Consider the following 27965-nt stretch of genomic DNA (forward strand, 5'->3'; position numbering starts at 1 on the left):
TTTTCCTAAATGTTTTAAAAGAAAAAAGAAAACACATTTATCCAATTTGTCATTAATAAGTACTCTGTTGACACTGATACAGACACACTCACAGAATCACCCTTTAGCCATTGAATATTCATCCAGAATTTAATATCCTTCTCCTCACATACAAGGTCTTGAATAATCAGGCCCCACCTTATCTTAGAGACCTCACAGTATCATATCACCCCAACAGAGCCTGTCACTCTCAGAAACTTATGGTATCTTGGGTATCTAAAAGTAGAATGTGAGGCAGAGCCTTCAGCTTTTAGGTCCCTCATTATGGAACCAGCTCCCAGTCCTCCCTTACACTGGAAAAGGCCTAGGCTGCTGGGGACGTCCCATAATGCACTGAGCATCACTCACCTCTTTTCACTCTGTGTCTTTATACACCACTCTGGATTTAATCATTAGTTATTATTCATCTCTGCCTCTCTTGTGTGCCCTTTGACCTGTCTCTGTCCCCTCTTCCTCATCCGGTCGTGGCAGATGGATGCCCCTCCCTGAGCCTGGTTCTTCCAGATGTATCTTCCTGTTAAAAGGATGTTTTTTCCCCCACTGTTGCTAAGTGCTTGCTCAGAGGGGTTTTCTTTGCGTTATTGTAGATATAAAGCACTTTGCGGTGACTGCTGTTGTGATTTGATGCTATATAAATAAAACTGAACTGAATCAGTGATGGTTATGTGGGCTGCTTTGCCTGCTCATTGATAAAACTTGTGTGCCAAAGTGAGTCAACGGAAACAAGCTGTAAGCATAAAACTGTCACATTTATCTGTCTTTGTCTAAACGCTCCAGTAATTTTCCACCAATTTTCCACTAAGTTTGAGTGAACATCCATGCTTTCTTTTTTCCTTTTAAATTCATAAACTAAAGTTTCTTCCCCTGAATTTGACCCTTCCCAATGGTTTGGAAAAGGGTGTGTACGCGTCTGCCTTCTGCTGATAGAAACCCTGCTGATGAGAGTGGGGGTGGGGACTATTAAAAAAAACAAAAAACAAAACCCGATTAGTACGTCTTTAAGTAAAGCCTTACTCTTTATTGTTACAATCACAGGATAGAAAGTTGTTGTATTGTCTCTAAGTTAAGTTTGTAGGATTTTATTACTCGCTTACATATTTGTCTCAAAGTTCCAGCTGTGGGATTCATTTATTTTTTTTAGGTGGATCAGGAGAACTACAACATGAAGACTAGAAAAGCTGCAGTACCACCGATGGCCACTATGATTACAACCTAAAACATCTTTCGTCATCATTATGGTCCCTTTTAATTTAATCCCCCCTAATAATCATTTTAGAGGTTTTTCTGTATAATCCCTGGTCAACCTGTAATATTTTAAAGACCTGCTACTGGTTGCTGCACGACTGCTGTTTCCACAAAGAGACCGTTTTTTTTAAAACATTGATTGCAACACATCATCACACCAACAGCACATTAGCTGCAGATTACTGTCAGATGAGCACGATTGTCCTCTTGTTATGGGTACACAGTGTGAACCTGATATTTGTGCACAGCCTATAATCACGCATCAATTCAGACCAGGGCGTTTTATTTTAAAGAGAACATTGGGTCCCAGGGCTTTGATTTCTTTTGCAGGATAAGTAGGCCTGTACCAGCCACAATCGTTATCCTTATCCTGGAGGTCAAACCGAGGTAATGCTCTCATCTGTCACTGTTGTGTGAAACGCTGGTTCAATACCACCATCTTGTGGGTGGACAGGTTTGGGACTTCTACAGTAGAAGGTGTCAAAACAGAAAAAAATATTGAAACAAGCAGTTTTCCCTTAATAGATCCTTAATACTTCACTGTGAAGTGTAGGTTGCTCCCAAGGCATCTGCATCATATTTGAGCAAAATTAAACAGGACTCCATTAAATACAAACCCATGAGCTTACTGTTGCACAGATTTATTTTAAAACAGCATCACATTGCAAACAATTGTTCACCACTTGAATGCAACACCAAATTTAAAGGTCCCACTACAACGTTAGCCAGTTCATTCTCATTCCACGGGGGGGAATCTGATAATGAGGTTTTTGTCAAAGTTGGCGGTGTGTCACATGAGACAGGTCAGTCACAGCCAGTTCATCTTTTTTTTTTTTTTTTTTTTCCCTTTGCCTCCACAGTGCAGGGTTACCACCGCGAAGGGATCCACATCCTCCCAACACAAAAACTGTTTTTAATGCCCGCATATGATCAAGTAGTTTCATTTTAGCGCCTATATGCGACAGAGTACTTTTTGGTTCTCACTCAAACACATCCCCAACCAAAAAGTGATAGTAAAACAATAACAAAACAAAAAACAGAAACAAGTGAAAACAAAATAATCTGAGTGGGGGGGAAGAAAGTGAACTTCATGATGTCCAGGCTGACAAACCTGCCCCAGATGTTGTAGGTCTCTAAAACCACATGGTCCTCTCACATTGAGTACAACCACCAAACAATACATTGTGCGTTACTATGACTGGCAGTCGACGGTATCTGATTGATCATCTCCCCGGGATGAGAACGCGCTGGGTCAGCAGAGCAAAGCAAACATATCATATGAATGTATTTTAAAAAGGCAAAAAGAAAAAGTTGTGTTAATGTTTTAAAGAGCTGAAGTACAGTATTTACAGAAGGAGATTAAAAGCAGACTACTGTACAACTCTTTGCTACATTTACATTCTCACAGATAGGCTTAATTTCCAGATAAAAATAAATACACATCTGATTTCTATTACACAACCCTTTGCATGTCTTATTGCTCATCTATTAAAATAACATTGTAATCATAAAAATCTCATACAGTATATATACACATACATTTGAAGCAGGTGCATTTCTTTAGATTACACACATGCCGGTTTGCATTCTCATATGATTGGACCTCTTCTGTTCCGAGCCACACTTTTGGTCTTTCTTTACATGCACGTTTGTATCATCTACAGTATTTTTCCCCTCCTCTCTCTTCACTGGGATCTGTTAACTGGGTTGCCAATGAGCTCGGGGCACTGCTCCTCTCCTTTAGCAATCCTGTCGCACTTTCTGAGCAGGTCGTAGTTGATCTTGTCGGTTATGATGCTGTCCTGCTTGTAGTCGGGGTGCTTCGCGACAAATTCCCTCATCCACTTGGCCATGGTCATCAGTTCACCTATTTCACATCAGGAGACGTAGTTCAGGGAGCGTTACAAGGAGAAAAAAAAATGCTTTCGGCTAACGTGACTACTCAGTATTAACCTTTTAATGACACTTTACCTGAGGCACGTTTCTTTATTAGCTTCAGATAATTCAAGATGGTGCACCTGGTGTCCACATCCACCTCCATGTTTTCCAGATAGCAGTTAAGGATTGGGATAAGCCCTTGAAATACTCCCTCCTGGTGATTTCAAAAAAAGAGGAGAAAACAGCAGTTATATCACACTAAGAACTGACAGATGTGCCAGCGGCTCAGTGAAGCTGTTCTAAGGAGAAACATAAAAAAAAAAAAAACAAGTCTCCTCAGCAGGATAGAAAAAGAAAACTTAAACTATTTTGACTACAAACCGTTCCAGATTATTTCAAGAGCGTTAAAAAACAAAACCATCCTGGCCAAAACTTAATATTGTAAATTTCTCTCTTTTATTTGTACAACAAAGCTCCTTTAAAATTGGATCACTCAGGTCTGCCAGTTTCATTTCATCTACATGCATCTGCAAACAATGTTTGCTTCACAGGCAGAAATATTGTTCCCAGAGTTTGGCTACTAAAATACATCTGCATGTTAATTTTAATCAATACGATGATAACTGGGGGCAACTTTGTCTTAACATTTGTATAGTGCTCCATCCAAAAGCTGGTTCATGAATAACGACAAATTATAGTTGAGAAAATCATCAGGGTTTCCAAGTCAATAAAATTCAACTCTGTTCAGTTCATTTTTATTTGTGTAACAGTCACATCAGTGTTCTTTATGCTGTAAGGTAAAGACCCTATCAGGGAGAAAACCCCAACAATCCGATGATCCTCTAGCACCCGGCGACAGTGGGAAGGAAAAACTCCCTTTTAACAGGAAAAAAACCCCTCTGGCAAGACCAGGTCAGGGAGGGACAGTTACCAGCCGTGACAAGACCAAGGTGAGGGAAAAGAAGAGAAAAGCAGAGCAGATGGGAGTGTACATCTGCTTCTGTCAGAGATTTCTTTATGTTAAAAGGTTCCCAGGCACACCACTGACAACTGCTGCTGGATGAAGATCATTAGGTTTTCATTATATTGCATGGCCTTTAACTGACAATATTAAGTGCCTTGCAATAACTACTGTTGGAGTTTGGCATCATAAATCTAGGAATCCCTTTTCTAATCTTCTGAATCAACTTCTCAGGGAAATGGCTAATTTACTGGGAGTCTTGTTGAAGCAGTGGTTATCGAAGCAAGAATGTACTTTCTCTCTGCAGGTCCTCATTTTTGTCTAGCGATACAATCCCCCCCAGCTCAGTCACACTCTGATGAAAATCAGATGTTGTCTAATGCATTTTTGCTCTTCACAGCGGCAGTTAACCTGCATGCAACTAATGCCTCAAACGTGACTGGCCTATACTTGCACTACAAGTATAAAAGAGTCATTACAGACTGAAAACAGGCTTAAAAAAAGTAAGATAATAAAGAAAGAAAAAAGGCATCGTGACTTTAAAAAAGGTGAACCAAAATAAAGACAGATACTGTGGTTCAACATCATTTTCCTATTGAGTCATTACTACCAGCGTAGCTCAAACGTCCTGTGCAAGAGAATAAGTCACCTTTCCATTGATGATTGTGTCAATGCTCATCAGTGTGTACTCCTCATTGGCACCATCAGACTCCACGCCGTTTTGAGCAGACGCAGTGCCATCGAGCACCGGGTTGCAGCCTGCAAAATAAACATATCAGCTGCTTCAGTCTGATGAAGCCTTGACAACCAGCGCAGAGCCAAAGATAAACTGTTTTTTAAGCACCTTTAAAGATGTCCTTGCGGAAGTAAAACATGCCCTCCTGGACAGCGTTTCTCTTCTGCGCGACCTTCATGTTTTCATCGACCTAATAAAAGACACTTCCTGTATCAGATCACTGTGTACAAAAATCCACAGCCCTACTCACCGGTTAATTTCCTTTTTTAGAAAAAGAACTGTGTGGTGGTTATCACCTTTGACAGCGGGATTAGGAAGTCCAGTTTGTAGGACAGGATCACCCGGGTCAGCAGGACCACAAACACCACATATGCTGCGTTTTCAAAGTCAGTGAGCTGCACCTGAAAATAAAGGGCAAAAATAAGACAATTCACCACATCACTGAATTTAAAAGCAGATTACAACAAAACAGTCGAAGAGGTGGGCAGTACCTCCATGGGGCGGAACTCGACTCTCCAGCCGATATCAGAGTTTGGAGGGGGAGGTTTGAACCTCATCGTCTGCCAGTTGGTCGATTGGAGGTTCTGCAAGAAGTCTGAATGAATATTTGTGTACAGTGCAGCCATGTGTATACTGCATTTTTACACACAGGTGGCCCTCTTCTAAGAAATCATTTAAATTCTCACCTCAAAGTGATCTGACTCGTTCTCGTCGTCCAAGTGTATTTTCTCCTCAAAGACAGAGAGCGGGTCTCGTATAAAAAGATGCGCTATGTGCTGGGCCAGGAGCTTGTCGATGCCTATTCACACAGAATGCATTATTCATTTCATTACTGCACCATCGTCTCGTTTAGGATTTCCCCTGTGGCTAATATGTTTGTATTTTAAGAATCAGTACCTGCACTCAGCAGCTGCTTGTAGATCTCCTCGTCTATCGTCAAATCAATGTCATTGTACTTTTCCCCACAGCAGGACAGGTAGCTGTCAATGGAGTCATACCTCGACTTGAAGATCCTGTATTTGTTGTTTTTTAAAGGCTTCAAGGAAAGAAAAACATTGCGTTACCGTTTCACTTCAACAAACTATAATGAAAAGTAACTTAGTAAAGAAAATAAAAAGTTGGCTCTTTACAAGGTTAGATGAGAAGCATCATAAGCATAAGAAAAAGAAAAAAAAAAAGCAGTTAGTGATGTAGTAGTAATGACAAGAAATTTACGGCAAAAGTTTGTGTTTGACAAAAAGCTATTTTAAATCCGCCACTGCCACCTGATAACACATAAACTGCATAGAGTATCAGCGGTCCTCTGGCCATTTTATTATACATGTTAATAATTTAAGTTGCGACAGCCATCATTACAAAATATTCTTCAACACATGTAAGAAAGTCTGTATAATCTAAAATCTGAGCATACTCAGTCACTGCAGTGGTTATAATACAACTTCCAGTGTTTTGTTCCTTACACCTTGAGCATTACGCAAAAGCAGAAATGCATCTTAGTTTGGCCTCTACACACAGATGTGACACTGCACTTCATTAGAGGAGGAACGAGGAACGACTGTTTGCAGAATTTGGAGAGATTAGTTTCCAGGAAGCATGAAAGCACATGATGCAACACATGACTGACATAAACTTTAGAAACAAAAGGGTCAAGCCATGATGTAGAGAGCCTACTGTCACTACTGACACCTGCTGGACTTTGTACATTAGTCATATTACAAATAAAGTGAGTAAATCAACCTACTCACTTTCACTCGAGGTTTTTAAATCTGATGAGTACACTGAACTTAAATGACGGCCTGAACTGCGTTTTCTGAGCTCAGCTCATCTGGCATCATCAAGCATGAAAAGGTTATGCTGACCTGCAGCTCACTCACTCTTTGTAGTTGGTTTCACAGTCTCATATCATATTAAACTGCTTGAAAACACTGTCAGCAAACTGCACTCAAAAGAATTTGGCTCTCTCTGTGACTGATTTCCTTTTATTCCCGATAGTTGCCTTTAGGTGTTTTTTTTTTTGTTTGTTTTTTAAATGACATGATCGCTTCCAGGCACAATTACAGTGTCTGGAAAAACTTTGTATCAATGGGCTAAACTACTAAGACAGGGAAAAAAAGAAGAAAAAAAAGATTCAAACTATGTTGGGAAATTTCCCCAGTAACTTAGTTTCCCCATTGCACTCGGGTTACTTCCGTGGATCTCAAAGACTGATGACTAATGACTTTAAATGACAGAAACAGGAACACAAAAAGCCCCTTTTAAATCCAACAACTCCCCAGAAGTCTTCCTCTACATATGAATAAAACACTTTTATAAAGTCATGGCTACTCCTGGCCATTTTCAGGTCCACCTGCTCACCTTTAGCCCGCGCTCCTCCTGCGTCCTGTCGTCCACCGAAGCAGAAATAACTCCCCAGCGACAGTCGATGTCTGACACATGGCCTCTGTAGAAGGGTGAAGCTGCACTCAGTGCCATCTGGTAAAGAGTAAAAAAAACTCTCTTTAGTGTGTTTAAAGGAAATGTGGGTTTAAATAAATAAAATGGATGCAAATTTGTTAAAAGATGAAAAAAAAAAAAAAAAAAAAAAAAAAAGAGCAACCTATTTAAATAGCCATTAACAACCCAACAGAGCTTCAGAGCTTTTAACTAATCAAATGAATGCATATCAAAGAAGCGACGTGGACTGCATCAACAAAATACCAAAAATTAGCATATAATTAAAAAAAATATATTTTATGTATTTATAATACTTGGTTTGTTTGCAGGTTTTACTTTTTGCATGGGGCATGCAACTACTGTAGAGCCACAGACAGTGTTTATTTACAGCATCCGTTTATGTCAGTGTGGTCTGCTTTTGCCTTCTTAGACATCACATCTGCTATAGCACAGCAAAAACTGCAAGTTCTAAAGCTGCTTTAGCATCAAGCGCATAAATAGCTTGATAAGCAGATGAAACAGTCCTGATTAGAATGAGGTCAGTTACGCAAACAAAATATATGACAGGAAGCGAGTGTTTTGTTTATCCACTCACCACAATGGGGCAGAATGTTGCAAGTTGGTCATAAAGATACCTTGCCTCATCAATGCTGCAAGCCTGGAATGTCACCTGCAAAAGCATCGTAAAAATAGGATGAAGTACATTTATAAGTCACTTATTAGGAATGTGAAGCTGACAAAGACAACCAGACGTGGCACGCTGCTCAATCAGTTCATGCACTACCTGCAGACAGCAGTTGCCCATGCCGAAGCCCATGGCATCCATGTAGATATGGTCAGGCAGAGCCGCCCTCGCCGCTTCGCCATCATCCTCAGGAAACTCTTCCACAAACGGAGATGGAGTGCACTTGTCTTTGAAAACTAAAGGGTGACAAGAAATTTGGTCACATGCATTTATTCCACAACGTCTTAAAGGCAACTGAATCACATTAAAAAAATAACTATCTCCATTTACAGTAGCTTACAGATTCCACATTACAGATGTGTCTGACACTGACCACATCTACAGGTCGCAATTGTTGCTTATCACAAAAAACCCCCAATAATATAAAAATATACTCAATTCAGTCAGACTTACTTGGCACATTTATTACAACTTTTTCTCCCCTTCTGTGACGTATGTTTCTGGTTAGAGTACTGAAAAAAAACGTAAAAAATGCAAGTAAAATGTATTTATTTATACAGCACTTTTCACAGATTAAAAAAAAATATTAATGAAAGTGCTACACGATAAAACAGAAGAAGCAAAAGTATGACATCACAATCTAAAACATAATAAAAATCACACATAACCATGCGGATATTTCCTGCCCATCAGCTTCGGATCCGTTTTGCTCAACTAACTCCAAAATTTCTAATTAAACACATCTAAACTGCACTGACATCACAACCATGAAGCCTACCTGAATCTCGGGTGTCTGTTGATGGCTTCATCGGGGAAAAACAGCGACTTGGACACTCCTGTTTCAACAGGAGTTGGTCGGTACTCTGGTTTGGTGAAACCCGGGCAGCCAAGCCTGAACAAAACCATCACACAACGCAACATTAAAAAGCTGCGGCTGACATTTATTAGAACAATCCCATATCAGCTTATAGATTCACATTTGTATTGATTTCCTTTATGAGGGTAAAAACCTTTGATCAGTATAAACTGAAGCACCTTGGAAATGCGGTGATGGCGCAGAGCGTTTCTTTGGGGTTCAGGACAGATGACGCCTCGCGCCGCCTCTTCCTCATGTTGCCCTCGACAGTGTTGAACTCTGACATTGTTCCGCCGTATGGCTGACCTGGAGTTCCCTCGATCATGTAGCTACCATACTCTGGTCTCCACAGTGTGGGGTGACTGCAAAAAACACACAAAGTGTATTACTAAACTACAACACTTAGAGGTCAGCCTGGAAAAAAGGCCCCTGGTTTCAGTATCACGATGACCTTTCTGATTAAATAAACGGACCGCTCTCCCTTTATCATACGTCGGGCAAAATCCTGGTGGGGGCAAATGAACGCGACACATTTGTGCTTCTGAGCCTGCTCTTTGGTGTGTGCGACAGAGGGGCAGTAATGAGGAATGCATCGGCTCTACTATTCTCACTGTCACTGGTATTTCCCCTGGGTGAAGTTGGCTACACAGATTTAGACCGACGTCATGGGCTGCAAGCAAACATAACACTCAGGAGCCTGTACAAACACATTTACAGCGACTGCAGAGATGGCACTACAGATTAGACATGCAAACAGTATTCCCAGGAGGAGCTCCTCAGGGGGGAAATACCTTGGCATCACCTTGGAGATGTCAGTCAGTCATCAACAAAACTTTTGTAACCGATTAATTTCCGCATCACATATTTTTAAAGCCACCTAAACGACACTAAAAAAGGGCACGTCACAGAAACAAAGGGACTCACTGTGCTGTACATTCTTTTGTTTTTAACAAGTGTGCTATGCACCCTTTTCTTGTGCTGCAATATTAATTGAACTATTGAGCAGAAAGACTGGAAGATTCAAGCTCTGATACCATGTGCAGGGAGCCAGTGGGGCTCTGCCAAAATCAAACAGAATAACTGTGAGTCGGGGAGATGTGTCTCTTCCAGTTAACTGCTTGTGCAAAGACAATGTGATCAACAGAGAGCCTCTGTGCATGTTCTGTATGGAAACTTCTTTTATAACCTTAGGTTAAAAACTTCTGATGAGATAAAACAAGACAATAAATAAGCTGCCACAGAACTCTGTTGAACATTGCACGTTAAACTAAATGTTCTGCAACAGCTGGAGGAATAGGGAGCTGTAATTTCTAATGCATAAGAACTCCACTGAGCAGCTATAGCATGTGTTACTTTAAGTCACATTGATGCATATCAAAAAGAAGCGTTTTCTCTTAACTGCTTCACTTCCAATTAAAGTTATAAAAAAAAAAAAGCCACCATGCACCAACACAGGAGCTTTCACTGAGGCTGATAACAAAACAAATACAAAAAGAAAGTATCCGCCTGCGATGCATGCTGATTTAACCTTTATACAGCATCTCATCTCATCTCACTCCTCCTCTTCTTATTATCCCACTGTGTCATAAGCAAAGCAAGATCAGCCATTAATCTCTCAGCTTACATTTATTCAAAACAAACCAACAGCCTTTTTGTCACAGCTCCTGACATTTGAGGTGTGGCATTTATTTGAATGTTATTCATATTCTAGTTTTGCGTGTTGCCATTTCAGTGCAACAACACAGTGTCTCCATAGTGTAGTGGTTTACACATTCGCCTAACAAGTAAAAGATCCCCAGTTTAATACTGGGAGGAGACACGAAGGACAAAACAACACTAGCCAAGTAAATTATGAGCATCTTTCATATTTTAGTAGCATATGCAACTGATCACACACACACACACACTGTTAAAGTGTACCTACTTGGGGTTTATGTTTTCTCCCTGGTCCTGCAGAGTTGCTAAAATATCTCCACCATTCAGGACGAGGCGAACCTTCTCATCCTTGTCGTCAAACTCCACCAACATGTACTCAACCTAAAAGCAAAACGATCAAAGACAGAACTAGACAAATACTGTATTTAAAGTACTTGCCTGACTTTTTTTCTTTCTATAAACACCAGGCTTTCCATTGGCGCTATAGACGCCATCACATCAATTCCAATTCATCAGTTAGATTTCCTTGACTTTTGACTCCGCTACCCTGTAATCCCCTGTCTGAAAGAGGGATTAATCTATAACAACAGCATTCCACATGGTTTGAAATCAAAATACTTTGTTCAAGCTGTACAGGTTTTTCTGGCTGGTGGCGGATGAAGAGATGTGAAGTTCTGAATGAAAATGTAAGAGAAAACCACAGCGAGCAACAGACAAAGCCACATACATTGCATAGTAGGCATTAAGTTACCATCCACACAGCAAGGAGTGTCCTCATGTGGTAGCCAGCATGCCAGCAGTGTAAGCAGTAAGGGAAAATAAATGAGTGTTGGACCACCACCATTGGCAAAGCTGGACTTCTGTTTTGTCATGTTTTTTGCTCACGGCTCTATTCAACTCTTATTCAACGCCCCCAACACCCGACTTAAAAGTCAAAACTGGCTCCATGGTTACGGCCTTGTCATGTCAGTAAATTCAAACATGCTGGGAATTGCACCGCTTCACATATTGCAAGGATGCCAAACTAGTTTTACATCGGGGGCCACATACAGCCGCTCTGATTATGAAAGTGCTGGAGCGGTTGGTGCAAAGAAGCACAATTTCTACAAGAACACCTCAGTTTTTCTACACGATAAAGAAATGCTGCTTCAGTTAATAAAAGTAATCTGTCAGCGTGACTTAGTGGGCTTAAATTCTAAGAAATAAATGTCTAAAATTGCTGCCCAGACTGTCCTGTAATTATAAAGCAGAAAACTTTTTCTTTTAATTTACAGAAAATGTCCTGCTTTATTTTATGGTGGACACGTGAAAAACTGAAAATTCTATATTAGACAAACACGAACTTTTCTGTCATTTAATTGTTTATCTATTACTTAATAACTTGGGTGCAGGCTGAATGGCAATGGGGGGGGTCTTTATCAGTAGGGCAAGCTGTAAAATACGTAAAAATACAGTTAAAAGTCCAAAACTTATGCCTTCCTTTGAAATTTTCCAAAGATGGCCAGTGGGTCGGATTGGAGTCTTTGCAGGGCCAATTCTGGCACCCGGGCCTTATGTTTGCCAGCGTTGGTATACAGTATCAAAGAGCTGCAGGGTTTGTTGCAGTTACACGTGTATGTGCTGCAGTCGGTCAGGGTGCACACACACACACACACACACACACACTTAATTAGTCTCTATCAACACAGGACCACTGTTGCATCATGCCCAGCCGCATTACTAATAGACTAAAAGCATTAACAGACAACACCAGCATTAATATTCCACAATCCTTACCTCATCGCCCCACTTTAGCACATCTTTCTGGCGATCCTTCAGTTTGTTGTAGATGTTGAGAAACTGGATGATGCCATGTTTTCTGATGTGGTCAGCATACTTTCGGGTTTCTTCCCAATTCAGTGGAGATCCCTGTGACAGTAGACCCATCGCACACGCTGACTGCAGGTATAAGGTGACCGCTGTTGGGCTCTTGCTGCCTGGTTTCTATTTAAACGGCACGCCGGGCGATAGCTAGCTAGCTCGTCTGTCCAGGTCGGAGAGCTCGCATGAAGCCTCGGTTAAAACAAGCGGCGGAGTATGGAGGGGTTTCAGCAGAGCCGCGTTTTGAATGAACGATCTCTTGGTGCTTCTAAGCAACAACGTGTCCTGTCGGTAACCTCAACTGGACGTCCAAAAGAAATAGGCCCCTGCTTATCACTTGCTAATGCCTCGTTAGCTCGGTACCGTGAGTTAATAACTCCGCACCCGCTGCTAAACGGACGAGTTATTCAGTCAGTGCCCGGTGACCCCAGCTCGGTAAACAGCCACGGACTGGAGCCGGTGAAAGCGCAGCTATATGGGGGGGAATGACAGCGACGTGCGCCGGTAGAGAAGTCGGTGTTTCGGAACCACTCTGCCGCACGCAGTCGCTCAGTGTTTTTCATATGAATGCCCTCCTGCTTCAACACACGTGACATCTTCAGGCGGAGCGTAGCGTGGAGTGGCGTCACTATGACTCAGCAGTCTTCGTTTCGTGGCTCCGCCCACTGAGCCGTCAATCAGAGCGAGTACCACGGCACGTTCAAGAGTGCTGGAAAAGCGAGACGCCTTAGATATATACATGATACATGAAATTTCCCCTTGTGGAACTAATAAAGGTATATCAAATCAAATCAAATCAAATAACACAACTTATCCGTCCATATTAAAATAGTTTAATAATTTAATACACTGCCTTGTTTCGTGTAGAAAATTAAATGAGACAGGAGCAAATAAAGGAAAATCGAGGAAATAAAACGCGTTATGTTTACATTCGAGTTAAAGATTTTGCATAAAAAGTTTTTCATTCCAATCAAAGTCTTTTATTTTTTAAAGTCTTTTTTATTTCTAAGTTTAAGATTTTTTTTTGTTTCCTTTGAAAGAAAAACAAGATACACAAAGAATAAAAAAAATATCACGACAGTGAGGAACACCAAAATAATCAAAGACTTTATTGAAGGTTTATTTTTTTCTATAGGGTCATCAGCAAGGCTCCACAGGCAACGTCTCTCATCCTGTCTTTCTAGCCGGGAACAGATTTAGCCAGAGTCTATAAATCTTAAAATGATAATGGCAAAATGGGGCACTGAACTTCACAGAGAGTGAGTCCTTCCTTCCTGTGGTCAAAGGAGTTTGCAAAGAAAAGCGTCTGGACTTCTTTAAGTCTTCCTTCCTGTGGATTTGACTGCAGGGAAATCTTTCATATTCTCTTTACATGTTGACCTCTTCTAACGCAGATTACTGTTTGCCATTGTCTTTTCCATAATTATGAACTTATTATTCTGGTAAGACCAGAATCCACGCCAACTCAAGTTAACCTGCTGTATGGCAAAGTATCAAACATTCACTTTAGGCTTAATTATCAAAACTTGTATTATGTGACTTTCTATCTTAAAAAATAAATAATGAACATATACATTTACATGGAATTTATTCTTATATATATGAAAAAAGAGGGTTATTACATTAAGAACAATGACTATTAAAGACAAAATATCATTTTGCCAGAGCAAATGTGCCTCCTTGTATACACAAAACACAAAATAAAAACACAGTTGTTTATCTGACATAAGGCAAGCTTTTCGTTTCTTTAGTTTTTTGGTTTCATGTTCGTTTGGAGTTTTCTGATCATTGGCTCCCTCTTTGTTTTGTTTTTTAAAAGTAAAGAATAGATGAGGAAGACTACAGAAAGCAAAATCAAAAGCAGCCATGTCCTGTTTGTTTATTTTTGCAGGGTAACTTATTTACCCTTAGTTTCCACAGCACTAAAACGAACGAGTCATGTTTAGGGTAGAGTGTCGGATGTACCAACTGGAGGAAAAACACTTAAATGCAAATTCATACTAAGGCAAATTTGCAAAAGTAAATGTAATAATGATACAGCACTCTTGTGAGAGGGCGAGGATAGACTGTATATGCATGAGTTGACAAAATAGCTTGTAGGGTTATGAATGATTACACTCATAGCCAAATAAAGATTTAAGGATGTGGTTTAACCAAACACAATCGACTGCTCAGGTCACACCCCTCTGTGTCGATAAAACCTGCACAGTCACTTAGAGGCAATCACTGAAAGCAATGTCACTGTCGATATAATGTTTTTGTCCAAATATTAAGAGTTTCTTAAGTTGTATTCACAAATATATAGTAAAATACATTTGTGAGACTCGGTTTACAGCTTGTTTAAATACATGTGGGATGCAATTTTATTTTTTAAATTTTTTATTTTATTATAAATGAATATTTTGCTTTGAATTGAGGATTTATGAGTTACTAAAGTGGCGGGCAGCAGCTGTAAGTGAAGACCATAGCAAAACCTGGCTAACATGTACATTACAAGTGATGTTAATGCAATAGCAAAAAATGTGTAAACGGAGCAGAACATGATCAGATAAGAGATCATAAATCACAGTCAAAACATGATCATAACTCACATATTTAATTGTTCAGGCTGTAAAGTCACGTTCGCCTTTATGACAGGCCGTGCTAAACATATGATATACTCATGTAGGTTGCCTGTAGCACCAACTTCCTGTGATTTTTGCTTGTAGGTACAGAAAAAAATCCCTTTTCACACTCTCACTTAAATAAGCTTCATGTTTATGTAATTTACAAAACGCTTGACACATTCTCCACGTGTATGGTTACATACTTATATAATAATTGCTTTGTCTCTTTTGTTATATTAATTACTTGTTTCTTTCTTTGAGTGTCTGGAAAGCAAAAAGGTATGGCAAAGGCTGGAGGATTGTGAAGTACTGCAGCTAGATTATAAAGATTAGATTATTAAGCCAAAGCATGTGCTGCCACTGTATGGGGTTTAGAGCGGTTAGGAGAGGGTGGAGAGCTTCCACTGCCCCCCCAAAAAGCACAAGGCAACATTAAAAACAACCATTCAGACTTTCTGTTTGAATTGCTGTTGTCCTCAGGCAGACATTTTAGGACATTAAAGATAAGGACAAATATATTATAGATAAGTTTCCAAAAACTACTAAACCACTTTAGTTACACTAAACTCTGCTGGAGAATGATTCATGCAATCAATGTTCATGGAGACTTTCACTGTATATTGTTTTCTGTGTATGTGCAGAGATTCAAAATGATGTGTCAAAGACATTGCAAACATCATGGGGCCTATAAAGACTGAATTAAGACCAGAAACAAAAGGTGCATATCTCTTTCATATTTTAGAAGACAGGAATGCCGCTTTGCTACTCCAGCCTGTTTACCAACGACGCTGTGAAAACCCCGCACTACTAAATCCCGCTGATAATCATTCAGTTTAAGGTTTGTACCGTCAAACAATCCAATCCAATGTTATTTATGAAGCATTTCTTTTTTTAAAACAACGGACTTTGACAAAGTAGTGTACAAAGCACCAAAACAACACAATAAAACAATAAAAAGATTAATAAGTACAAGGTAAGAAAACACCACTCTCATTCTCAGTAAAAGCCAAAGAGTAAAAATGAGCTTTAAGACGTATTTTAAAAACAGGCAACAAGGGGGCCGATCCTATAGCCCCCCAAAGTTTGGGGGCCATAGCTGAAAAAGCTCAATCGCAGCTGTTTTTCATTTGAGGTTTTTGGGACTAGCAGGCCTCAGTGACCTCGAGGGGACATATGGAGTCAACAGCTCAGATATATGAGCAAACTCACAGCTAGTTTGGAAATCAGACATTGTGGTACAGGCAACGTAGATGAGCATGTCATATGCCTAATGTGCCTCAAGGGCTTGTCATAAAGGCCAGTGTGACTTTACAGACTTAACAGTGAAATATCCAAGTTATGAAATCAGTTCTCTTCATCAGCTTTTGACTGTGATTTATGATCTCTTATCTTATCAAGTTACGCTCTGTTTAAACACGTTCTGCTTTTGCTTCCATTTGAGCTCTTTGTGCTATTGTATTAATGCCACTTTTAATGCACATGTTAGCCAAGTTTTGCTGTAATGCTTGCAGCTGGTGCCCACCAGTTTCTGACTCATAAATTCAAACTTTATGAGTTGTATTGAAAGGTCATTGGACTTTTCAGTTACAAAGCACAGAAAGCTGTAAAAGCACATATAAATTTGTAAACACAACACATGCTGATTTGTTGATTTATGCAAAGTATGCCTTTCAAGAGAAGCAATAAAAAAATGTTTTTTAATAAATGACCACAGCTCAGACTAGCTTATCCTTATTCTCTTTAATTAAAACAAAGAAAAAAATGGAAACACGTGAGCAGTCAGGGAATCCATAAATAACGATTTCCAGCAAAGCTCAGGCTCTGAACATCATTCCCGAGTTAACTTGTTCCTTTTTTTTGTCCTTTTTACAAAAACAGTGTCTCACCCTCACATCTAAACTCATTCAGCCCTCATTGTTCCAACACGTTCCTAACCCCAACCTGTTTTCTTTGCTGCAATAGTGTTTATGGTGATCACACAATACAGAGCGAAGCTGCAGAATGCTGCACGTGGCACACAAGCAGAGAATCTGCAGTCTCGCTCCGTGGTGCGTTTAAACACCAGACATGAGCGCCTACTCCTGGTAGGGGACGCCAACACTTATTCCAGCTTCTTCTTCTTTTCAAGTATCTGAGAATCACAGTAGCTATAATCACCATAAACAAGACTGTCAGACCATACATTGTTTCCATGGCACTGGGCTAAAAAGATAGTTATGCTGCAAGTGAATTTTAACAGGAATCTTGAAATTTTATATCTTATATTTGAGTTTTAAATAGCACTCCATTTGCTGTAGAAAAAAAAAGGCTAACAAAATTATCCTGGCTGAATTGGCCCCAGAGTTAGATTTGTCAAAAAAAGAAAGGAAAAATAAAGAAGATAAATTAATAATTTACTACATTAATGTATCTGTTTCATAACCACTACCTGGCTTTACTGATGCCAAATATAACATGAAAGCTAAGGACCATTTTCAGGAGCTTATGCAGCAGACAAGTTGGAAACCTCCGGACATGTACAGTACAAGGTTGTTATGATCTAATTCTTTATATACTGACAGGTGCAGATGAAACCGAACTGGCTCTGGACTCTCGTGTTTTCCGTGTCGGTATGGTGACGACACAGCATGAAATTCCGACTGTGGCTTCTGGCAGCTCATCATCCTCAGTCCATTCATTGAGGTCAGGGTTGTAAACCTGAATGCATTTCTTGTACTTCTTCTCGCCCTCGTTCCAACCACCGAGGAGATAGATCTTGTTATTCAAAATGGAAAGCCCTGCTGTGCTCACCCCCGTGTGAAGAGCCGCGCAGTAGCTCCACTGCCCGCTATGAGGGTTGTAAGATTCGACAGCAAGGACGTCCACCCTCTCCCCGCGGCCTCCTAGTTGGCTTCCGCCGATGACATAGGCGCGGTCTCCCACAGTGGCGGCGCAGTGCCAGCCTCGAGGCGTGCTCAGACTGCTCTTATCCTGCCAGGTGTCGGTGGAGGGGTCGTAAGAGCACACAGACCTGGAGTAGGCGTTATTGATGTAACCTCCAGATACGAGTATTTTTCCATCGATCACGGAGCTGGCGTGGCAACAGCGGGGGACCTCCATGGGTGCTTTCATCTGCCACTGGTTGGAGGAAGGCACATAGCACTCCACAGAGGCCTGCACGCCATCAGCATTTCGCCCGCCGATGGCAAACAAGAGGCCGTTGAATGTGTTGAGGCTGAAGTGGGTGCGCCTCTGGATCATGTTGCTCAAGTGAATCCAAGCATTGAACCGGGGGTCATACCTAAGGAATGCAAAAGGGATTATTTTATGCTACACACCAACTAAAATGACAGATGGTGGGCTTACGTGTCTTAGTTCTTACCTGCAGAAGTTGCTCACGGCATGTTTTGCCTGGTTTCTTGCATCATTCTGGTCCTCACCCCCCGCAACATACAGGAATCCGTCCAGGACTGCAACACACTGATTGAAGCTCTTTGCTGGCATCTCCGTCAGCTTATTCCACACGTTATCTGAATCTCTGTAGAGAACGTCTTTGCTGAGAGATTTCTCTGTCAAGGCAGGGCGTCCGCCAACTGTGAGAATCACCTTGAGACCACCACGTACTTTTGTTCTGCGTGACTGGAGGATGTTCTGTTGGTACGGAAGCAGATGGTAATTCATAGCATCGACGAGGAGGCGGTGGCACTCGGGGTCCTGCATCATTCTTGGCACACCTTGGACATGATTCACCAGGTCTTGGGGAGTGATAGTGCCAAACCTGATGTGAGTTAGCAGATCTGCCGCATACTTTAACCTCTTCTCATCAAAGTCCAGCCATTTCATGGCAATCTGGAAGGCTGTAACTTCAGAAGGTAGCTGCAGGGAATCATCTGACAGAAATTCGCTGATCTGCTCATAGGTTAGCTTCAGGAACTGCTCCATCTCAGAAAACTCAATGAAGTTCTCTCTCATGAACTTCTGAGTCGCTTCTTTGGTTTCTTTGAGGTCGTAGGCATCGGCGATATTGGCTACGTACATGCAATTCTCCACACTGAGCTCCTGCATGAGGAAGTCACTGCACATCTTCACTAAGGTGCCAATCTGCAGCAGCATGGCTGCAGCAATAGTGCTGCCAATGCTGTAGAGCGACAGAGTGAGCTTTCCTGAGTATGCGTACGTAATTGCAGTAGCGAGGCCAACCGGTGAGAGGTCGTTCAGGTCTATCTTCTGGAGGGTCGAGTCCTTCTTCAAGATGTTTCTAATGTACTCACTGCAAGAGGCCATGACAACCTTGTGCACATCAAATGACTTTGATTTGGTGGCGACTGTTAGATCACAGAGGAAGCTTTCGTTTCTCATGCTGCTCAGACCTTCAAGGAGGTTCGGGGCATACACCGAATCAGTGACTTCAGTCGAAATGCAGCTAAAGCCATTTCCGCCTTCAAGCAGAGTGTTCAGCCCGTTAATCTTGTTGATGGGGCTGTTCTCAACCATCAGGGCCATATCATTTATGTCTCCCTTGCTCTTTTTGGTTGCCTTGTTCTTTTTGGGTGCCATGGTTTTAGCAGCAGAACACAGCCCGGACCTTCTGAAAAATTGAGCACATACATGTTAGCTTTTTAGTCTATTTCAACTTGAATGGATAAAAAAATGTTTTATGAGTGAACTAGATAAAGCCATCAGCTGCAGATAAAGTGTGAGAAATGCAACTTGTGACAGAAATGAATTGTTCTGGGTTATCTTATTGATGAAAGCAACTCATTTTAAGCAGTGGGGACAGGGGCAGCAAAAGACACAGCTACCCAAGTTAATAAATCAAAGCAGAAAAACTGTTTAAAATTCAGTTTGGAACTCAAAGGTGCCAGTCCCCAGGGCTAAAGAAGAAACAGGAAAATCTAGCTTACTGTCACAGTGTGGGGTATGAAAGTCAGCATCTGTGAGGACATGAGGGTGCAGGATGTGCATATGGCACATTTTAACTGAAAACCACATATTCAGGCTTTTAGGGCAACATGTACTGCCATCCAGGCAAACCGTCTTTTGGTAAGAACCTTGCTTATTTTAACAAGATAATAATAAAAAGAACTGCAGTGAGCTCACCAGACCCTGTGTGAACACTGAAAATTAGCTTATATTTTTCATTGAACAATAAAGTTTTTACAGTTTTAAAATGTAATGTGTTGTCCTCATAGTATCATCAATGAGCAAATTATTGCACTCTGTTTTGTATTTACATTTTACTCCATGTTATTATATTTCTAATCTATATTAATCATTTTCTTGTCAGTTATGTGAGATGTCCCCACCTTTAATGTTGGTTTTGTTTTGGAACTGGTCAGCTTTCTTTTGGCAGCTTAGAAAACGTGTGCTACCAGGTGAGGCAGGAGTGTTTAAGTGCATCAGCATGCTCCCTCTTTGCATCTGTCACAATTTATCAGCAGCATGTCCAGGAATAGCAACACTGGACGGCTCACCCATGACGTTCCTTTTATAGACTTTGAGACATGAACAGCAGGCCTCATGTCCTCTGACTGTTTGCTTGTTCTTTTCTTTTTTGACACTTTTCTTTCATAAATTGTTTCAAGTTTGTCTTACAGTCTACAATGACGACCGTATACAAGACAAAACACTATCAGAAAAGTCATTTTAGCATTATTTACCACAGCCCTAGCAGACACAGATAGCTCTTTTTCCGATGCCTATGTTTTTAAAATGAGATGACTAAGTTCTACTCATCAGACAATTTGTATATTTTGAAGCACAACATTTGGAGTGAGAAAGCAGATTTTCTGTTCTGTAAAAGCTGACAAATACTGATGCATGATCTTCCTCTGACTGCCTCCTGCTTTGTTATAATGCCAAACAATCAAGCTTTAGAATCTTACCTAAAAAATGAAGTTGAGGCCGGTGAAGAGGGAGCTTGCACCTCCAGTTACTGGAGCAGGAGAGAGACCAGCCGTCACCCCCGTGGAAAGGGATATGCAGTAAACTCCTCCTCCAGGGGAGTGGGTTCCAATCAAGTATTGTGCAATACAAGTGGCAGAAGACCCTCAACGTGAAAGTGTCCCACAATAGCCTGTAATCATCTGATGTCAACATGATGCAGGGGTGTCTGTGTATCCTCAGTGGGATGCCATGTGTCACGTGATTAGTGCAAACAACTTTGTACACTTTTACAATAAAACTATTGAAAGGAAATATTCATTTGCAGACATGATGTCGCTGCCAAATAAAGGTTTAATTATAGAAAGACACGTGCAACATTTAAGCAATGTTAAAAATGTAATTGCAAAATTCCCAGTGACCACACTGTCATTTGTTTTACAGCTTTTTTTATTGTAATATTTTTTTGTTTTACAGAATATTCATGTATTCCTAAAATACAGCCAGATTACATTAAAATGATGTTGTAATATTTACAGCAATTAGTGTCCCAGTGCAGCACATTTAATGATCTGCATGCTAAAAAGCTGCAGCTAGAGACAGAGACAGCAGAAGTCTGAGGAGATGTTGAATAAAGGTGAATTCTGCATCTTGAGAAAGCATAAAGGTGACATATTTTATTATTATTATTATTATTATTATTATTATTATTAAATACCCATTAAAACATCAGCATATGATTGTGGGGACTTTCTCTCTATTGTCAGGTCTTAACCTTACAGTATAAAGTGACTTGAGGGGACTGTTGTGATTTGGCATTATATGAAAAAAAACGGACTTGAATTGTATCGAATCAAATAAATTATTTTTCAAAATTAACCTGCTTGTAGATACAGAACCTGCTTGTAGATACAGAAGCTTCACTTTAAAAACAAAATCTCACCAGCATGGTTTATTGCTGTTTGCTGATTTGAAGGGTGATATATCCATTTACCGCATTAGTGGCATCATTTTAAAACCCACACCTCACATACCATTATATCGTTTGTCACTGGTTCCGCCCATTACTATAATAGTGTCATCAACGGACGCGCGCTGCCCGCTGTGTGTAGACGGCTTCACGTGAGTCACCGTGATGGCCAGCAGCTCTGATGTGGTGAAGAAAATCATGAGGCTCAAACTTCAGCTCTCAGACAAAGCAGAGCCTGCTACGGTAGTTATCATTTGATTTAAACCGTTTAAAACGTTTTATAATCCCAAGAAACTGGAAAGTTTTGAAGTATTATTTCACCGCTGTTTCATTACCGGCTGAACAAATCCTACCTGCTTTAGTCATGGCTTTGTCCAATCATTAGCTCACAACACCTGCTGCCACATCGGGCGCTATTTAAAAAAAAATGACTGTGTTTCCTTAATGAAAATTATGAAGCTCAATTAGATTTTTGTATCTATATATTTTGTATTATTATATGTATATGTGTGAACAGAAGCTGAGCTAGCAGTGTTTCCCTGCCGCTTTCACACATCGCTGAAAATCCTTTGATTTGTAGAGTGTGTGTGTGTGTGTGTGGGGTGGTGGGGTCAAGCTATTTAAACTGGAGGCGCTTGGCTGCTGCTAAAAATGGCAGCTCCTGCAGTTGTTCAGCTTATGGCTGCTGTCCATCATCAGTGCACTGCAGGCAACTTTAACCACCTATGCCTGTGCCGTATAAGCCTACACATATCGTCTTTGTATCCCGTGGATCAATTTTCAGTTGAGGAATTTACACGCAAAATCTGTAAATCACCAATTTGGCTTTAAAGACATAAGCTGCTGCTGCTACTACTACTACCACCACCTCCTATCAGCCAGCCACGGCTATATCCATTTATAGTTCAGGGTAAAAGGAGCAGTCTAAGTGGGTGTGTAAGGTCCCCATACATAGGTTCTGCTCTAAAATGCACAGTCAGCCACTGTGGCAATCCAAAACCAGGACTGCCATATTTGGCAAGTCAGTTTTTCTTTGACAGAGATCCCATTCTAGGTACTTTTTAACCGAACACAATCAATCGAATCACCTTTATGTTGACAAAAATGCTTGAACATTATGAAATGCACCATAGCATGGCTGCAGGCAGTGGGGATAATATGCTTGTCACTCTTTCCAGGTTCTAAAAATCTTGCAGAAACTGAAGGATCTGGATATCACTTTAGATGTTCTTGCCGTGAGTCTCTTTTTCACAGACTGTTTTTTTGTTGATGTACATTGTGGTTGTTTTTCATTTTTATTCCCCTGATAATGGTCTGATCATCAATTAGGAGACTGGAATTGGCAAAACTGTAAACTCCTTACGCAGACATGAACAGGCTGGAGAATTAGCAAAGTCTCTAGTAAAAGGTTGGAAAAAGCTGCTCTCCAAGGAATCCATAAGGTAAAGTGCATTTAGCAATAAAATATTTCTTCTTAATTTTATGTGTTTAACAGCTTAATCTTGAATTTTCCTTGTACGCAGCCGTGGAGAAGATAGGCTCTCAGAGAAAGTCCCTTCTGTGAAAGACAAACTAGATGATCAAAGCAGTCCAAATAATGGAAGTTTGGAAATGGAAGATGCGAACAGTAATGATCTGACATCTCATCACAGTAAGAATTGTGATTCTTCAGATGACGCCAATTTTAAACTGGGGAAAAGGAAAATGGATTCACCGAAAGGACAATGTGAGGGACGGAAAAGAAAAACAGACTGTGAGAAAAGTCAAGAAAACCAGTACGTCTCTCGGCATGACATGTTGACACAGAAGGACAAAATGGACAAGAAGAAGAAAATTGATCGGAGCGACCGAAAACCTAGAGACTGCGATAGTCTGCTCGGAAACAAAAACTTGAAGGAAAGCCAACAAAAATCCAGATCTGATTCCAGAGAGAAATGTAAAGACTCTGAGAGTGGGAGATTCGGGTCAGACAGGGAGTTGAACACAAAATCAGAGGTTTCGAAAGAGCCGAGGGGAGGCAAGGAGGATGACAGAATGTCAGGAATGTTGAGAAGCTCGGACGCCCAAAAGAGAAAAAGAAAGCATACCACATCAGTGGAGTCTGAAAGGGAACATTCAAAACACAAGAAGGCGAAAACAAATGAGACTAATAGTGATCCAGAGGAGCCCTCTATGTCTTTTGAGTCCTACTTGAACTATGATGTGACTCTTTACAAGAGAAAGGAGCGATCTGGAGTGAGGAAGCTGCCCAAAAAACCCAAGATGGTCCCCAGTGAGCAACAAATAAAAGCTCCTGTAATGAAAAATATGGAGTTGGCCCCGAAACAGGTATATTTGTCAAGGATCTTTGCTTACAGAGAAAAGAGAATCTTGCTGATGCTGATTAATAATCCCTCATATTTATAGAAGTTTCTGGAGCCTGTAATGCACCTGATGAACATTCCTTTACCTGCTGCTTTACCTGTATGTGACAAGCCCTCCAGCTTCGACTACTATGAAAGGAAAGGTACATGTTCAGTAAATGCAAGTGTATTTTCAGCTTTATTGTTTGGCTCTTGACACCTCTGCTTTGGTTTTAAAGTCGAGAAGGAGCCCGATTTCTCGGACGTCTCTGAGGAGTCGCCAGTCTTCACCGGCCAGCGTCTTAACAGGAAGATGCAGGTGTACTCTGGTGCCAAGACCGTCTTTCTCCCAGCCATGCTGAGCTTGTACCAGCAGTGTATCCGCACCCTCCAGAACAACATTAACTGTGAGTGGAGCCCAGGAAGACATTTTTTTCCAAGGCTCTGTTGGTTTATGTCTGATTTTATAATTAACTGCAGGCATCTCTTCTCAGTGCTTTATGAAACCGGCGGGGTCCCGTTTGAAATCCTCGAACCTGTGTTGGAGAAGTGTACCCCAGAGCAGCTGCTACGCATCGAAGAATGTAACCCAGTAAGAAAGTGACACGCCAACATGTTCAGTGCAGAACAAAACCTTGTGGCCACTTTAATAGGTCTACCTGACCAGCAGTGGGTTTACTCCCCCCAGTTTGTACCTGCAAATCTGGGTTAAAAGCCATGTGTATCTGCTTTTCCTTAACCACCTAAACATTACTGTTTGTGATATGGATTAGAAATCAGTATTAAGAGCTTCCCCCCAAAAAAGCAACAGTCAGGTGATCTACCAAATAACCTGAATATTTGTCGATATAATTTTATGATAATGATCTAATGATAAGTACACAAATATAAATCTAGATTTAAAAGGTTGGCATTTTTAACTGCACTACAATGGTCTACTTAAGGCAGGGCTGTGAGGAACTTTGATTTTCATTATACTTTCTGGTTGGTTATTAATTTATTAAATACTTTTCAGTCTATCTGGTATCAAAAGGTGAGAAGTGCACAACTTCTTAAAGTTCATTTTTACATCTTATGTTTGTTTAGAGAAGCTGACCCTACAATAATGTAAAATTGGAGAAAAGCAGAATACCACTGAGCTGGGAATGTAAAATTGGGGAATCTGTTTATATTTTATGCTGAAAGGACAGTCACACAAATTCTTCCAAATCAGTTTTCTTTGGATCCTCTAGTCAAAGTTTTTTCAGTCGTCCTCCTTGGCTGTCAGTACAACAAATGATGTTTTTCATATAGGCAAGATTCAACATGTTTTTTTTATACTGCCTATGTGTCTTCTCTGGGCTTTGGCTAATAAGGTGTACACCTTCAGTCAACAGAGAAGTCAAAACTTGCGTGCTGTTTGCGTGCCAATCGAAAGTGCATCTTTGTGAGAGGGCTCCCACACTTGGCATCGATAATCGAGCCACATTCAAACTTTCAGACTGCACATGTCATGCAGAACAATGTTTATTTGAATAACCCAGCCTTCTGACCTCATTATGCTTTTTTTTTTTTTGTTTTGTTTTGTTTGGTTACCAAGTATGTACAGGTTGTTATCTCCTCCAAGGAGGTTATATTTTTCATAGCGCGTTTGTGTTATACTGTAAACACAATAGCTTGAAATATTCTGAGTGAATTCTAATAAAACTTTGTAGGGGTGTAGATTTGGGGTCATGTTAACAATCCATTAAAATTTGGTTTGGCCACAAGGTCTTCAAGGCCTGGACAAAAAACATGGAAAAAAAACCTTTTGACCTGGAGACAGTGATTGTGACAAATGTAGTGTGTTTTGTCAAGACACAGAAAGTACTGGTCGCATTTGACCTTTGACCCTTTTACATTTCACATCTGCCGTTCTTTCAAATTGACCCCAAAATTCTTCATATCTTTAAAGTGTTGTCGAGAGAGAATGAGCTGCCTAATTAGAAATATACTGTGGTATACTATAATAAGGTCAAGGTATTTATGTCAAGTTATTTACAAAATTAATGCCCATTATCGATAAACTATTCTGATGTAATATTATGCACTACAAATTTCTTAAGGTTCTTTTTTTTTTTTTTTAAAGAAAGAAAACACAATTAAAATATATAGATAGATATAAATATATATAGATGTATATAGAAAGGTTTTCTTTGTGTAATTTTTTTTTTTCCCATTCATTAATTTTGCAGATCTATGTCGGCGTGACAGACCATTTATGGGGCAAACATTGTCAGAGAGACTTCAAAGACTCTAAACTTCAAGAGTATGAATCATGGAAAGAGATGTACATCCGGCTTTCTGAAGAGAGAGAAAGGAAACTGAAAAGACTGACAAAAACTATTGTCTCAGCACAATCTCAGAAACCCAAAGGTGAGTGCTCTACACTGAATGCAACCCAGGTCATTTCTACTAGTGATAATTCAGAAATAACGCGGCCATATTGTTGATGCAAGACATTTTATTGATTGATATTCATCCAGAAGTTCTGGATGAATTAAAACTGAAATTTGTAAAAAGTAGAAGAAAAGTAGTCTCTAGTGATGTTTGTTTTGTATACTGGCTTTCATTAGACATTTTTTTTTTTTTTTGCATCTTTTAGGTCGGCAGGTGAAGATGGCATTTATTCACACTGTTGCCAAGCCACCGAGAGATGTGCGAATTCAGCAGGAAATTCATGGAACTGCTGTTCAGCAGCCTCATCAGCCCAGGAGCAGGTGGGTTTCAGCCTCCTACATACAGATGATACATTTTCTGACCAGGTTTTCTTTAAATCACATTATAGCATATTTTTCTAATGTTTATATATTCATGACATTTATATTAGTAGTCTCAATATTAAGCATACTAACAAAAAGCCCATATAAGAGCTTTTCTGGGGGATTTATATGCATCTGTTTATCTTTGGCAAAGTGTGGACACCTGTCTCGATCTATTACTTTTCCACATAATAGCCCTTAACCACACGTGATCACTAAACAACAGCGGCTTAGCGGGGTCATAACCCATCAGAGATTCATGCGATAACGGTGGGCGAAATGCTTTTTGGGTGAGCTTAGCCAAACACAGGAATTGGAGCAATGTGCTGGATAAACTGGTTTTATTCCAGTTGTAGAGAGCCTTGGGTGCTTTGTTGTCAGTTGTTGCAACATGGGATGTTGTGCTCACCGGCAGTGTGTAACACCGATGTTTGGAGGTAGATGGCCACTAATTTTGTAGTTTCATCTGCATTGTTTTTTATCCTTTTAAATAGTTCTGTTTATTTCCTCTGTTCAGTCTCAAGGTTCAGGACAATCGATCGAAGCAGACTTATGAGCCCAGCAGGCCCAGCAGCACCAGTTCAGGGGGAAGCGGTACAACACAGGACGCTCGCAAAAAAACAAGTGAGCTGGTAGTTTATGGCTTTCCAAGCCTCCCAGATTGATTGCTTCAGTTGTTTCTTTTATGCATATTTTTCACTGATCAGGCTGGAGGTTAAATGAATATATGTGCCATTGCACAGTAATCCTGACATAATTTTACCTGATGATTTATACTTTTCTTTGTTCTCACAGGAGTGGCTCCAATGATGGCGAAGTCCTTGAAGGCATTTAAGAAACAGCTCGGACGTAGATAAGTGTTTATATGATGCTATTTACGGTGTGGATCAGCACAACATGAACTTGATCAATGATTAACTCTGGGCAGTAATAAGCCTGTGTTCACTTAAGATTATTCTGTGTTGCTTGTCTATATGTACTGCGATCAGGCAGTGCCATGTTTCTTTTCTGCAAGTTGTCTTCACTATTAAATGAGCCATGAAGTCAGCAAATTTA

General features: G+C 40.4%; 3 protein-coding genes across 4 annotated transcripts; 1 reads left to right on the plus strand and 2 right to left on the minus strand.

The window, feature by feature from the left end:
- Positions 1–1909: 1909 nt before the first annotated feature.
- gclc (glutamate-cysteine ligase, catalytic subunit) lies at positions 1910–12955 on the minus strand. The gene is made up of 16 exons (XM_003441123.5): positions 12266–12955; positions 10758–10870; positions 9013–9195; positions 8756–8869; positions 8431–8489; positions 8077–8213; positions 7888–7962; positions 7215–7331; positions 5757–5895; positions 5546–5658; positions 5351–5443; positions 5156–5260; positions 4968–5049; positions 4773–4882; positions 3256–3376; positions 1910–3151 (listed from the first exon to the last, which is right to left on the minus strand). Exons 1-16 carry the CDS (start codon positions 12413–12415, stop codon positions 2970–2972), a joined length of 1893 nt encoding a protein of 630 aa, XP_003441171.1. The 5' UTR covers positions 12416–12955; the 3' UTR covers positions 1910–2969.
- A 488-nt stretch (positions 12956–13443) lies between these two features.
- klhl31 (kelch-like family member 31) lies at positions 13444–20937 on the minus strand. The gene is made up of 3 exons (XM_003440993.3): positions 20820–20937; positions 18317–19522; positions 13444–18235 (listed from the first exon to the last, which is right to left on the minus strand). Exons 2-3 carry the CDS (start codon positions 19489–19491, stop codon positions 17503–17505), a joined length of 1908 nt encoding a protein of 635 aa, XP_003441041.1. The 5' UTR covers positions 19492–19522; positions 20820–20937; the 3' UTR covers positions 13444–17502.
- An 807-nt stretch (positions 20938–21744) lies between these two features.
- Positions 21745–27965, plus strand: eloal (elongin A, like). Of its 2 annotated transcripts, none has more exons than XM_003441124.3 (11): positions 21745–22030; positions 22966–23022; positions 23117–23229; positions 23311–24115; positions 24194–24293; positions 24369–24536; positions 24624–24721; positions 26343–26523; positions 26753–26867; positions 27427–27533; positions 27705–27965. In XM_003441124.3, the coding sequence occupies exons 1-11, from the start codon at positions 21953–21955 to the stop codon at positions 27764–27766; spliced, it is 1884 nt and encodes a 627-aa protein (XP_003441172.1). In that variant the 5' UTR covers positions 21745–21952; the 3' UTR covers positions 27767–27965. The 2 variants fall into 2 exon arrangements, with proteins under 2 accessions (XP_003441172.1, XP_005474145.1); XM_005474088.2 differs by having other exon boundaries at positions 24197–24293.

This window comes from Oreochromis niloticus, linkage group LG13 (assembly GCF_001858045.2).
Source record: "Oreochromis niloticus isolate F11D_XX linkage group LG13, O_niloticus_UMD_NMBU, whole genome shotgun sequence".
Taxonomy (NCBI): Eukaryota; Metazoa; Chordata; class Actinopteri; order Cichliformes; family Cichlidae; genus Oreochromis; species Oreochromis niloticus.